Source organism: Perca fluviatilis, chromosome 12 (assembly GCF_010015445.1).
Source record: "Perca fluviatilis chromosome 12, GENO_Pfluv_1.0, whole genome shotgun sequence".
Classification (NCBI taxonomy): domain Eukaryota; kingdom Metazoa; phylum Chordata; class Actinopteri; order Perciformes; family Percidae; genus Perca; species Perca fluviatilis.
The window spans coordinates 812,474-827,528 of record NC_053123.1 but is presented as its reverse complement, the minus strand read 5'-3'; the positions used below and the strand labels follow the sequence as shown (position 1 = coordinate 827,528).

The 15,055-nt window shown below is 40.5% G+C and overlaps 1 protein-coding gene across 4 annotated transcripts in view; it reads left to right on the top strand.

Annotated features, from left to right (window-relative positions):
- Positions 1 to 15,055, top strand: part of gtpbp8 (GTP binding protein 8 (putative)) — a 57,008-nt gene that overhangs the window by 24,347 nt on the left and 17,606 nt on the right. For 2 of the 4 annotated variants that reach the window (XR_005640887.1, XM_039817393.1), the window contains exons 6-7: positions 9,558 to 9,657; positions 14,772 to 14,890. Coding sequence is in view for 3 of the 4 variants with exons in the window: in XM_039817393.1 (XP_039673327.1) it covers positions 9,558 to 9,657; positions 14,772 to 14,890 (219 nt within the window). In the remaining variant the exon portion in view is untranslated. The remainder of the gene's footprint in view (positions 1 to 9,557; positions 9,658 to 14,771; positions 14,891 to 15,055) is intronic. The other 2 variants (XM_039817395.1, XM_039817394.1) reach the window with 1 other exon arrangement.

The following is a 15,055-nucleotide window of genomic DNA, read 5'->3' as shown; positions in this document are numbered from 1 at the left end:
AAGGGCCAGATGTACTATCGCAAGGGGAAAGTGGGTGTTTCCCATAAAGAGATGGGAGGGGAAGCATAAAGTGTGCCTGTGATGCCCTTCGGTGTCATTTAAAGGAACACGCCGACTTATTGGGACTTTAGCTTATTCACCGTAACCCCCAGAGTTAGACAAGTCGATACATACATCTCCGTGCGTGCTGTAACGCTGTCTGACGGCTCCAACATTAGCTTAGCCCAGCACAGATCCTGCAGGTAACTGGTTCCAACTAGCCTACTGCTCCGAATTGTGACAAAAGTGCCAAAATAACGCCAACATGTTCCTGTTTACATGTTGTGATTTGGAGAGTCACAGCGTGTACAAAAAACAACGTAACATGAGACACAGCCATCTTCTATCCATAAACAAACCGGGAGCTATATTCTCAGACAGGCTTGCGCGGGGAGCACATCCTCACTCCAAGTACTATATTCTTCTTCGCCTGCGGAATATAGTTCCGGTTTGTTTACGGTTAGAAGATGGCTGTGTCTCATGTTACGTTGTTTTTTGTACACGCTGTGACTCTACAAATCACAACATGTAAATAGGAACATGTTGGCGTTATTTTGTCACTTATTCGGAGCCGTAGGATTACTGGAACCAGTCACCTGCATGTTCTGTGATGGGCTGATGATGCTGGAGATGTCAGACAGCTTTACAGCACGCACGGAGATGAAAAGGGTATGTATCGACTTGTCTAACTCTGGGGGTTACGGTGAATAAGCTAAATTCCCAATAAGTCAGCGTGTTCCTTTAAGCGTTAACTTGTGCTTCCTGTGTGCAGGTTACTAATTAGCTCAGCAGGGTCTGTTGTGCTGAGGCCACTTAAGCTGCAGTATCCTCTGTCTCTTCTCTCTGCTCTGGCTGTACTCACAGGCACACCAAGGTTTGGTTATGTTTGGTTAGGTTGTCCTGGGTTTGCTTTTTGCTGAGTTTACACTTTACAACACCAACACACGCACCTATTTCACTCATGCACACCCTACACCACTGACTCTACTGATTTCCACATCCCATTCTGTATATAGTTAATTTGGTCTAATTTGTTTCAATTTGGTAAAGTATTGTTTAAACATGTAACATGGTATTGTCTCCCTCTTCGTTATGACCACCTGAGCCAGGTCATGAAAAGTGGGTGCTCGTTAAATTAAGTTATATTAGTAGTGGTGTGTTTAGTGTTAATTGGTTGGTCCAGATAAAGGTTGATTTTAGCTGTGCTTCGCAGGGTTTGTTTTTCTTTGTTGGGAGATGCACTGATGTGTTTTGTTGGAAGCCTCTGTTTGTGAGGTGATTTGTCTGCGGTTAATTCAGAGAATGACTGTTACTGTCTGTTGCCCTGTGGAAAGAAGTTTCTCCGTCAGGTTGTAGGGTGCTTTTATCCAGGGATGTTTTTTTTTTTTTCTATCAGTGTGGTGGAAAAGTGACTAGAACGATTGTCTCGGGGGCACATCCGCTGCAGCTGGAGGGTTGCCAATTTTTGGTTGCTCTTTCGGGCTGCCGGGCTAATATCATTGAATGCATATAATGGTTATTATTGCAGTCAATGCCGTGTATAACTACCAACTGCAAGTACCACACAAAGCCTAGGATTGAGCTTTAGCTAGCTTTTGGCTAGGCAGTTAGGGGGAAATTCGTTGGGCTGACAATTGCTAAAGTTCAACTGTGATGGTTGATGTATAGTTTTCTGTATTGTCCTTTGTGATGATGGCTTCCATGTCTGATTTTTTTTTCGGAGTGTCTATTTGCACCCCCGGTACGAATAGCCTCGGCCACACAGCTGAGCTATTTACACCCTGTGACGTAACAACAAAAAAACGTTGCTCGCGTGCACCGAAATCATGGCGGACGTTCATCTTCCATGACTGCAGAAACTGGCATATTAGGGAAGTTTTGTCTCTAAAGTTTATAACAATTGAATTTCTAGCGGAAAATGGATACTACAGTTGCGCTTTCTGTCTTCAGTGAAAGCATACAACCGTTAGTTTGTTAGTTAGTACCTATTTTTTGTATACAGTATGGTTACCTAGCAACCGAGGCTTGAAGAAACCAAGTGGTAAAGAGTTGTTCAACTTCCAGAAAGAACTGCTAGGTGAGTGGTTAGTGCGCTTGCCTTTGGTATGGGAGTTTGGAGTTCGATTCCCCTGTGTGGTGATCTTATTTTTTTAAATTTGGATTGGATAATTTGCATGCAATTGCGCAAGTCAGGACCCGCGAACGCGAATTTTTTTTTTGCAGGGTGGTAGGGGAAGACTCATGAATATGCCTGCTCTGGTTGGGTTGGTTAGGTTTAGGCAAGAGGAGTGGGATGGTTATGGTTAGGGTAAGAATGTCAGGGCGATAATATTCCAAAAAGGTGTAATACATGAGTAGTATGGATAACTGTGTGTAAATATATGCCAAGGTACTGTAAATGCACAGGGGTGCAAATAGCATACACTGCTAATTGTACCAGGGGTGCAAATAGCATACACTTCTAATTGTACCAGGGGTGCAAATAGCATACACTTCTAATTGCACCAGGGTACAAATAGAATACTGCTAATTGTACCAGGGGTGCAAATAGCATACACTTCTAATTGTACCAGGGGTGCAAATAGCATACACTGCTAATTGTACCAGGGGTGCAAATAGCATACACTTCTAATTGCACCAGGGTACAAATAGCATACTGCTAATTGTACCAGGGGTGCAAATAGCATACACTGCTAATTGTACCAGGGGTGCAAATAGCCTCACCCTTTTTTTTTTTCTTTTTTTTTGAGGAGCCCACAATAGATTTTGTAAATGGTTGTAAAAAGGATCAGTTGTTGGAGATAGATGATCATTATGACATTGCTGTTGCAGGGAAAAGTCGTAAGGATAAGATTAAAAGGAGAGTTTTGTTGTCTTTATTTGAATGTGGTGTGTTAAATAAAACTGAGACTGAGTCTGTGCCCATGTCCGCATCATGTCCCAACTTCCTCCTGAGAGGAGGAAGTTGGACTTGGAGCAGTCTAGGTTGGAGTTAATAAGAGAGGGCAAGCTTGTCCTGGGGGTCATGATGATGCCTCCATGGGCTCTGCACAGGGTGGTTTGGAAACTGGCGTTTAGTGTCGCAAGTTTAATGAACGGGACCCTGATTCTTTTTTCACTCTCTTCGAAGATGTTGCCGATGCAAAAAAAAATAAAAAGGCTAGATTTAGACAGGGTGCTGATGCTTCAGTGTGTCCTGACTGGTCGGGCCCAGGAGGCCTATTGTAGGGTGGAAGACAAACATGTCAATATGACTGAACCATTACAAGTTTGTACAGCATGTCCTAGATTTGGAAAAAAAGTGTGAAAAGACTGAAATTAAGGGTAGCATAAACTTTGAGCAAAATCTAAGAGGGTGCACCACCTTTTTTCCTAGGTCGCACCGGTGCACCTAACGTCCTCGCATCCGCTGCCTCTCCACTAACGAAGCAATGTTGTTTATAGCGATATGGTTTAATGTTGCGTTACATGACTCATTCCTTCTGGAAAGCCGTGCCTGTGTTTGGATTTGGATCTCTCCTCCGCGCAGCCCCGCCCCCATTCACTCACACACCGGCCGGCTCACCTGCAACATGGAGAGACACAGCGCCGCTGGTCCAAACTCCCGACATTTGTCTACAGTTTTAATTGTTATTAACACAGCTGTATATTGTTAAGTATGAGAGGGAAATCTGTATTGGTACCAGTGTTTCCGCTGGTAACTCTGTTACTGCGGCCGCCATGGCGAAAAACACATTATTAAACTAACTTCAGTTGGTTGAGTAATAGCTTGTAAGACGGAGCATGCTGGATCATAGTTAATTAAAATGCAGCGCAGTGACGATACATTTCATAGCCTACACAAGACTGGTGTAACGCCGCTAATGAGTCAGCCGTCACTCTCTGAGTAGCCTAGCATACGCTTCAGTCCATCGCACTCCCCCTGTCTTTCGGTCGTTCTTTTTTTTTTTAAGATTTCGGCCTTTATTTTGATAGGAAAGCTGAAGACATGAAAGGGGAGAGAGAGTGGATGACATGTACAGACATGAAAATCACTCACCTTTCGGCGAAATTCTCCGTTTTGAAACCAAAATAGGTGACCTACGTGAATCGTGTAGATTTGATGAGAAAATGTTTAAGGGGGAGAGGGGGGGTGTAAGTACTCGGGCCTGGTGCCGTATGACTATTTTAGAAAAATAAATAAATTAAAAAGTCCACATGGATTTAACCATACTGTCTATGGATTTGACCAATCATCGAACTTCCACCAACCTTCTGGCGCGCCATGTTGCAGGGGGAGACGGGGGGCTTGCGAAGAATATCTACAGGCCACCTAAATACTGTGCATCCTTCTTTGACGATTTTAATAACTGCTGTCTATAATCTGTATTAACTTTGACCGTGTAGTTATTGCTGGTGATTTTAACATTCATGTTGACAACCCCCAGGACCGAGGGACCAAAGAACTGTGTTGTGTTTTTGAGAGCTATGGACTGACTCAGCATGTGACACAGCCCACGCACAATAAGGGGCACACACTGGACTTGATTATCTCCAAGGGTCTGAACATTTCCAAGGTTGTGGTGACTGATGTTGCTCTCTCTGATCATTCCTGTGTTTTCTTTAACGGCACTATCTCGGTGCCCAAAAGTGTTCAAACAAAGTTAATCAGAAAACGGTATATCACTGAAAACACCAGTGAATCATTCATTCAGCTTTTCTCCTCTACACCCACTCTCACTGGGGCCTCAGTCACTGAGCTGGTAGATAATTTCAACTGTAAAATTACGAATGTTATTGATGCTATTGCTCCCACTAAGGTCAAAGTTGTCTCTGGTAAAAAAAGATCTCCATGGAGAAATTTTATAGGTGTGAGAACAGAAAAAAGAGAGTGTCGAAAAGCTGAACGCAGTTGGCGAAAATCTAATCTCCAGGTCCATTATAACACTTATAAAGAGAGACTTCGCATTTATAATCTGGAACTAAGAAATGCAAGGCGGTCCTTTTTCTCTGACATTATCGCCAGAAACAATAATAATTCACATGCTTTGTTTGCTACTGTTGATAGATTAACTAACCCTCCAGTACCAGTAGCATCTGAACTGTTGTCTACCGAGGCTTGCAACGACTTTGCCTCCATATCAAGTACAGGATTCAAATTCCAACATGACACAATTTCATACGATCAACCTTAAAAACCTGGAGGACATTATACAACATCTGAAAACCTCCTCCTGTTGCCTTGGGATTCTACCAACGGGTGTTTTCAAAAATGTTTTGAATTGTTTGGCTTCTGATCTTCTACAGATTGTAAACACATATCTGCTCTCAGGTATCTTCCCACAGGCCCTGAAAACTGCAGTCATCAAGCCACTCCTAAAAAAGAACAATCTAGACACGACACTAATGAGCAACTATAGGCCAATATCAAACCTTCCATTTTTAAGTAAAATCATAGAAAAAGTGGTTTTTCAACAACTCAACCTTTTCTTATCGCTAAACAACATTTTTGATGCCTTCCAGTCAGGTTTTCGACCACACCACAGCACTGAGACAGCTCTTGTTAAAGTCTTTAATGACATCCACTTAAACACAGATAGTGGCAAAATTTCAGTCTTGGTATTACTTGATCTCAGTGCTGCATTTGATACAGTAGACCATGACATATTGCTTGACCGATTGGAAAACTGGGTTGGTCTTTCTGGCTCAGTACTAAAGTGGTTTGAATCCTATTTAAAGAATAGGGAATACTTTGTGTCTATAGGTAATTATACATCTGAGCATACAAATATGACGTGCAGAGTTCCCCAAGGCTCTGTTCTGGGGCCTCTTCTGTTCAACATCTACATGCTTCCACTGGCTCAGATTATGGAAAACAACAAAATAAGTTACCATAGTTATGCAGATGACACACAAATTTACATAACCTTATCGCCAGGGAACTATAGCCCAATACAACAATTAAATATGTGCATTGAACAAATTAATGATTGGATGTGCCAGAACTTTCTTAAACTAAATGAAGAAAAAACGGAGATGGTTGTTTTTGGAGCAAAAGAGGAACGATTGAAAGTCAGAGCTCAGCTTCAAACGACAATGTTAAAAACAACAGACAAAGCCAGAAATCTTGGTGTAGTCATGGACTCAGACCTGAATTTTAACAGCCACATTAACATAATTAAAAAATGTGCCTATCACCTTAAAAATATATCAAGGGTTAGAGGACTTATGTCTCAGCAGGATCTGGAAAACTTGTCCATGCTTTTATCTTCAGTAGACTTGACTACTGTAACGGTGTCTTTACAGGTCTCCCTAAAAAATCAATCAGACAGCTGCAGCTGATTCAGACTAAATACTTTTACTGGTTTATAAATCACTAAACGGTTTAGGGCCAAAATACATTTCTGATCTACTACTACACTATGACCCACCCAGACCTCTCAGGTCGTCTGGGACAGGTCTACTTGTTGTTCCCAGAGTCAGAACTAAACAGGGGGATCAGCGTTCAGTTTTTATGCTCCACATATCTGGAACAAACTCCCAGAAACCTGCAGGTCCGCTGCAACTCTCAGTTCTTTTAAATCTAAGCTAAAGACCTATCTTTTTGATGTTGCTTTTCTTTAAATAATCTATTTTATTAACTTTAATTTCTTATACTGCACTGTAACTTTTATTCTTATACTGCACTATCAATTTTATTCTTGTTTTAATTTGTTTATTATTCTTGACTTTGATTGTTTTTAAATTGTTTTTAATTGTGTTTTAACTGCTCTTTAATGTTTTATGTAAAGCACTTTGAATTGCCTTGTTGCTGAAATGTGCTATATAAATAAAGCTGCCTTGCCTTGCCTTGCTAGTCATTAGATGCTAGTCACAAAGCTTCGGTCCGTGCACTCTGTAATACGAGTACGTTACCGGTGTTGTGCCGAAAAAAGACTGCCTGCCGAAATACGACTGCACGCCGCTAGAGCGTGTCTGCCGCTCATAACATGCAAGTATAGCAAATTGTGTGATTGTCAGACGTTGCTGACCTGAGTTAGGGGGGGGGGGGCAGTCACATTTCGGCAGGCAGTCTTTTTTCGGCACAACACCGGCAACGACCGCTACCGTTAAGACTGCGACTGTTCCTTTACTGACCGACCGTGATACAAACAATACGTGTGTGCACGTTCATAGCGGATCATCATTTGTAAAAGCTATCTGAAGCCCAAACTGCCTTGATAAAGCTGTCTGTTTGGAATCAGCATGGCAGGTATTTAAACATAACGGCCTTGTCCCAGAGTTTAGACCTCTAGCTATATGAAAAGATAAACAATGCCACGTTTTTAATAATTGTAAATAAAGCAGCTAATATCAGCATGGAGAAAATCATGAATGTACTAATTTGCTTTTTTGATGATGACCTGGCCAAAGTAGTAAATTTTAGTTTTCACAATGATTCATTTTAGGATTATGATATTATTGCAATATGTAAATCCACATTGACTCTTGATTTAATATATGGTTGGAAGAAGTACAAATGTATCCAAAACTTTTTAGTCTTTAAAAATTATGACTTTTATTATTGTGTAATGTCAGAAGGACTTTAACTGTTTTGCCAGTCAAATTAACTTTAATGAGTGCATATTGAAATATTACACTGTTGGTTGGCAAAAAATGCATCTCAAAATGCATCAGATTGATGCTTTAAAATATGGAATATTTAAAATTTTCTTCCGGACCCCCCTAGAGGGGTAATATCCTTCTCACCTTTTTCACCCCTGACCCGTTTTCATGCCTGTCATATAGGAAAGGGCTGCAGGTCGGAGTCAAACCTCTATATGTACCAACTGAGCTATCCGGGCGTCCTCTCTCTCTTTTAATCAGTCTGTTATTGTTGTTGAAAGCTTATGAAGGAGCTTTCTCAGGCTATTTATTTTAGATAACTTTCATTTACATGTGTTGCAGCTGTATATTTTCAAACTGGTAAAGAAAAAACTGTCTTTGCATTTTATTTTAATCACAATCTGTTTTAATAAAAGAGCTTTGACTTAAAACTGAACATTTAGCCCACTTTGTAAAAAAATACAGAGCTATATATCGTGTATCGCCATTCAGCGTTACGGCGATGCGAGGAAAAATTTGGGTGCACCTAAATTTTGTGCTGGTGCACCTAAATAAAAAAAGTTAGGCACACCAGTGCAACCAAGGCAAAAAGTTAGTGTGGAGCCTTGAAAAAGCTTTAAAATGGACCTTGAAAGTGCTTGAAAAGTGCTTGAATTTGACCTTGGAAAAGGTGTACGAACCCTGAGAAGGAATGGGTCATGTAACGCAACATTAAACATATCGATATAAACGACATCGCTTCGTTCGTGGAGAGGCAGCGGATGCGAGGACGTTAGGTGCACTGGTGCGACCTAGGAAAAATCGTAGTCGCACCCTTACAAATTTTGGTCGCACTCTAGAGCCCTGAGTTTGTGCAGATCGCTGCTGCAAGCTTTTTAAGGGGTTCTGTAAACATGAGCATATTACCCCTGTATTTTCTCCCTCCACTGGCTCCCTGTCAGTTTTAGAGTTAAGGCTGATTCATGCTTCTGCGTTAAATCTACGCCGTGGCTACGTATGTAGGTACGAGGAGATACCGGGACCCTACGCCGTAGACTGGCGTGCACCTCTCAAATAATGTAACTACACGTCGCGGCAACACACCTCGCTCGGCCGTGGCTTGTAGCGTTGCATTTCCCCCAACTCATTTCCTGGTTCTCCTTCTCCATAAACAACACTTTGTTTCTCTCACTATGACTCTAGAGTCGGGACTCGCTGTCACTCTCTCACTCACTCTACCACACACTCCCCAGCATACACACATGCCGGCCCTGCTATTCTCTTAAAGAGATCGACGCACGCACCAATGCACAAGTATTGAACTTCAGGCCACTTACGTAGGCTACGGCGAAAGCTCTGCATGGAGCCTCAGCAGAACCATAAATCAGCCTTTAATTTCTTAAGGCTTTACTATTTTTTTATAAATCACTTCACCGATTGGCTCTCTCTTACCTATCTGACCTTTTAATTCCCTATATCCTACCTGTGTCACTCAGGTCGTCGTTAGTTTAGTTAGTTAGGCTTGTGCCTGCCTGGGTATATGCATGATTCTGTTGTGTGCTGTTGACCTGTTTTATTCTGCCTATGTTTGTAAAGCACTTTGGTCAGCTGGTATTGTTTTAAATGAGCTATAGAAATATTTGACTTGACTTCTGGATTGCACTGCCTGTGGATTGTGACCTGCCCCACAAGGTGACGCTGTGTAATCACTGCACGGTCACTGTTTACTACTAACTACTTTAGCCATGCTGAACAAAAACCCACAGAAAATAAATGGTCTGCGGGTGACCGCAGAAGGAAGCTATAGGTACCGGTTTGGTTTGAAGTTTACTGACCCTGTCTTCTGCACCTGAAGAGCTGTGCTGCTAAATGCCTGTGTTCTTATTTTTATAAAAACTCTGATTGGTCACATCCATTAACCCGCTCTATGCGAATGTATCTTCCTGTTCCCTCAGTCTGGTGAGGACGTTCCTGTTGGTCGACGGCAGTGTTGGTCTCCAGAAGGCTGACCTGATCGCCCTGGAGATGTGTGAGGAGATCAGACGTCCATATGTGGTAGGACACACACACACACACACACACACACACACAATCTTCATAAATAGTAACATCATGTCTACTTAGTTAGAAAAAAAAATTAAGAATTCTATAAGATCTTAGCTTGAAAGCAAAATACATGGACAAATCTAAAGGTAACTATTACCCATATGCCAAATAGACATTATGTTCCTTACATCCATGTAATTACAGTCATGATTATTATGGTGCTGGAAATTATAGTCAGGCAGCAACAAGTTATCTGGTCATTTGATCACCAACCTGTAACTTGTACTTTGAGTCACTGTCTCATATGCTCAAATTACTTTTCTGGTCAATAATTTCTGTAAACATTTTAGAGCTGCAGGGATGATTCCACTAATCGATAAGGCAAGCCAAGGCAGATTTATTTGTATAGCACATTTCAGCTACAAGGCAATTCAAAGTGCCTTACGTTAAAAATGAAAGAGCAGTTAAAGAAAATATAAAAACAGTTAAATTACAATAATACAGGTATGAAATACAAAAATAAAAGTAACAGTGCAGTATGAGAAATGAACAATTACTTAAAAAAGGCAGCATCGAACAGAAAAGTCTTCAGCTTTGATTTAAGAAGTGAAAGTTGCAGCAGTTTTCTGGGAGTTTGTTCCAGATATGTGGTGCATAAAAAGTGAACGCTGCTTCTCCGTGTTTAGTTCTGACTCTGGGGACAGAAAGCAGAGCTGACCTAGATGATCTGTGAGGTCTGGGTGGTTCATAATGTAGCAGCAGATCAGAAATAAAGCGTTCAGTGCTTTATAAACCAACAGTAGGCTTTTGAAACCAATTCTTTGAGAGACAGGACGCCTGTGTAAAGGCCTGAGAACTGGAGGGATGTGATCCACTTTCTAGGTCTCAGTGAGGACTCGAGCAGCAACACTCTGAATCAGCTGCAGCTAGCTAATCAAGTCGATCAATAGAAAATTAGTCTGCAACTATTTTGATAATCGATGAATTGATTTGAGTTAGGGATGGGCGATATGGCCTAAAATCCATATTGCGATATACATTGCAGCCTCTTGCGATAACAATATATATCACGATATATAAATTATAATAGAACCATTTCAGACCAAACTGCTAAATATATATATATATATATATATATATATATATTTTTTTTTTTTTTTAAAGAGAAAGAAACATAGTATGTAGTTTTGAGAACATTTATTGTGCAAAACTGTAATTATACAACATAATGTTGCAGATTAATAAAATTCAAGTACACTAGTTGCACAGACTTTGACAAAGAAAAAGGTTAAAGTATTGGGTGTCTTCTCTTTAGTGCAAACCATTCTAAAAGGTTAGTTAGTTGAAGTCCTTGGTTCTTAAATGCCACCCAAGATGCAGAGAACAGGAAAAACTGGTGTCTGTTTAGTTAAGGAACAGACACTGTACTGGAAATACTTTCATTATTAGGCAAAGATGCACAGATACTTTAAATAACAACATTTCAAACATAAAGTTTCTTACCTGCTGCCTAATGTAACGCATTTGAGCACACTTGTACACACACACACACACGGCAATTTGGTGTGTGTGTTTGTGGCATGTTGCGACATGTTCTCCAGCACGCAGTGTGAGTGAGAACACACAGTGTGAGGCCTGGAACCTGAACAAACTGCTTTTTGAATTTAAAACAAATTAAAGGAAATCATTTCCAACATTCTTTTATTGAACAAATTGAACATTGAACTGAATATAAAAGGTAGCACTAAAAAGAGAATGATAGTTACATTTTAATGTGAAGTTTTCTCCTGATATTTTCTTTCAACTAACACAAAAAATCTCTGTGTCTTTCACTATACGTTGCAGCCTTTCATGATGTGTTTATTACGCTAGCTGATATTGTGATGATGATTTTTTTTTTTTTAAACCGATATATTGTGCAGTCCTACTGGAAAGGCAGGGTGTCTGATATTTGGTGGAGGCTTTCTCTCCTTTTTCACATTTTACTCATCCTTAAAAGATCTACATCATTATGTCCACAGTGAATTAATGCTGAACGCTCTCACTCAGCTATTTAAAAACTGCTGTCCCCTCTGAAACGCCACCGCTGAGGCGTTATAATAAAGCACCCCCACTCTCTATGCAGTCAATTATTCATGCTCCCAGGATATTAAACACTTTGACCATTATTAAGGCTGTGACAGTACAGCTTATAACAAAGATGAAGTATCGCTGCTCAAAGGCAATGGAAGCATGAAGACCAGGGCTCCAGACTAACTTTTTTCACTAGGAGCACAGTGGCCCCCAACTGAATATTTTAGGGGCGCAACCACAAAATTTAGGGGCACACACCGTAAATCAACATGCTAACCAAATATTCACATTTATACTAATTTCCACTGTATTACTAATAAACACTTTGATAATAGATGCAGAAATTACAATGTGCTGTTTCAAATTTAGTTTCACATTTTATTTTGCACTTTTGAAGATGCAATATAGAAGGTAAACCGACAGCACCATCGCTGTCATGACAGTACAAATAACTCTAGAACAAATAACTCAAACAGCTCTAGTCTCCAGTCTACAATTACAATGAATTCAACTTAAAATTAAACATGCATTGTTTAGGCTACTAAACTAAAATAAAAATATACCCCTCCCTCTCTCCTCCCAAACCTGCCCTACAACCTTGAATTGAATAATTATTAATTTCTTACTCACTGTAACTTTTATTCTTGTATTTATATTATTCTTTTTTAGCCTGTTTTATTTTCATCATGACCCCTTTTAATTGCTCTTTAATTAATGTACCGTATTTTCCGCACTATAAGGCGCACAGGATTATAAGGCGCACCTTCAATGAACGGCCTATTTTAGAACTTTTTTCATATATAGGGCACACCGGATTATAAGGCGCATAGAATAGAAGATACTGCAGTCAAACGTTTGACTGGGGTTGCGTTATGCATCCACTAGATGGAGCTGTGCTAAAGGGAATGTCAACAAAACAGTCAGATAAAGTCAAACTTTATGAAGCGTTCTGACAACTCCGTTCACTCCCATGGTAACGTTGTTAATGTTAATGAATGTCATGCCCATGTTGCATATCAATCGAATTGTCTGCTCATTGGCTAAAAAGATAGACAGGTCTTAAAGCATTTAAATCTAAGTGGTCCGAGAAAATGTCGATTCTCTCAACGTGGTCCCTGACATGTTGTCATCGGCTTGTCCGCTTCCATTGGCCATATCAGAGGCAAACCTGAACGATTGGCTAATATGAGCTACCAATCAAAAGCTTAGAAGCTAGGGAATACAATGACGCCCACATCGATCATGTAGCAAGCTGGGCAGAGAAGCTAGCGGCGATGACAAGTGCGGGAATGGAAAACTGTTTCGCGTTTTTCCGTTGTCATTCGGCCAGAAACTTCAACATTGTGAGGCGAACAGATCGTTTTGGAATATAAAGCTTGGATATTACATTTCCTTGGACTCTTGTGGATTTATGAAAATCAAGTTTTGGGCAAAATACCACTTTGTTGCTGAAAGGACAACGAAAACAGGTATGGATGCACTCTCGACACGTGCGCAGATTACGGCTGAATTATTTTATTTTCTGTTACTATGTAACAGTTGTGTAACTGCTATAAATCATCTTATGCTTTGTATGTGGGCTTACATTAATCATTAGAGGCTAAGCTTTCAATTGGTGTGTCGCATGGCTGTATATTTTGAAGATTTAATGCTTTAAAGTTCTAAAAACGCGAATGAGTGGAAGTTTTATTGAGGTTACAGCGACGCAGTGTCCCGTCAACGTGACAGTGATCCTTGAGAGGTTGATCCATATATAAGGCGCTCCGTCGTTTTTTGAGAAAATTAAAGGCTTTTAAGTGCGCCTTATAGTGCGGAAAATACGGTAAAGCACTTTGAATTGCCTTGTTGCTGAGAGGTGCTGTAGAAATCAAGCTGACCCGCGACCTCTTTCATCGCATATAAACAAATATGCAAACGTTCTTTTTTGTTGTGTGAAGTTAAAAAATTAACCACACTTGCAATCCTTACTTTAAACGTTTCGGACAACAAAACTGCAGAGCCGACGAGTCTGCTCCGTCCACACCTCTGCGCGCGCGTGTGTGTGCGCGCCGGAGCTCCGCTCTCTGTCACTATGCAGAGAGGACCATGGATATATTAGGAGAGGATAGATAAGCTTTGTGCTTACACGCTCTCAGGTACCGAAATTTCCACGTTTAACGTTTTAAAAAGGGGGCAAATTTACTGGTCGCACATGTGCGACTGGATGTAAAATTTAGTCGTACACTAAAATTTTGGTCGCAAAATGCGACCATTTGGTCGCAGTCTGGAGCCCTGAAGACATGAACTGAAAGGGCCGCTTTCAAACTGAAACAGGACTTGTTTCTTTGCTGTGCTGTTATGATGATGGGATAAGATACAGTTCTTTTTACCAGATTAACAGCAGCTCAGGAAGTTGTAATGTAGGGACTGTTGAATTTAGGGAACCATTTAGATCTATTCATTGATTTTCAGCATTCAGTAATATCTTGTGACAGAAGAGTTCAGAGTCCCTACACTGCAACTTAACTTAAATTAATGTTGGAGTTGGAATAGAAATGAAATGGGGAATTTGCAGCCCTGGAAACAGAGACTGCATAGTGCAGCGTTCTTAGCTGTGGATTCATTGATTAACAAATGAGAGAAAAATGAGGACCATAATGTAATGTTGTAATTTTGTAGAGCAACTATTATGATTATCGGTTTGAGTCATTTAATTTAAAAACAATTTTCTAGTTTCTTCTCTCCTCTGTGACAGTAAACTGAATATCTTTGAGTTGTGGACAAAACAAGACATTTGAGGATGTCGTCTTGGACTTTGGGAAACACTGATCCACATTTTTCACAATTTTTCACATTTTTCACCATGTGACATTTTTGAGACCGAAAACACTAATCCATCCATCAGTAAAATAATCCACGGATTAATCCATGATGAAAACAATCTTTAGTTGCAGACCCATCATTTTTGAATGATTTGCTGAAAGCTCTGTGTTCTTTAACTTGTGTAAGTCTGAATATACGTATGGTACATGAAGGTAGAACTGTAATGTGCCAAACATTTTGTTGTGCAGATGGTGGTGACTAAGATTGACAAATGTGGCTCGGGAACACTGCTGACCAATTTACTGGATGTTCAGGATGTGGTGAAAACACACACCACGAGCTGCTTCCCTCAGCCGTTCCTGGTCAGGTAAGAGTCCCACTTTGTATCGGACTGCTTAAATAATAAGGCTGGTGTAGGGCTGCACAATATGTCGTTTTCTAACATCCTCCCGATATCAACTGGCGTAGTAAACACAGCGCGAAAGGCTGCGACACATTGCGAAAGAAAATGTAGTAGATAGTTTGTAGCGTG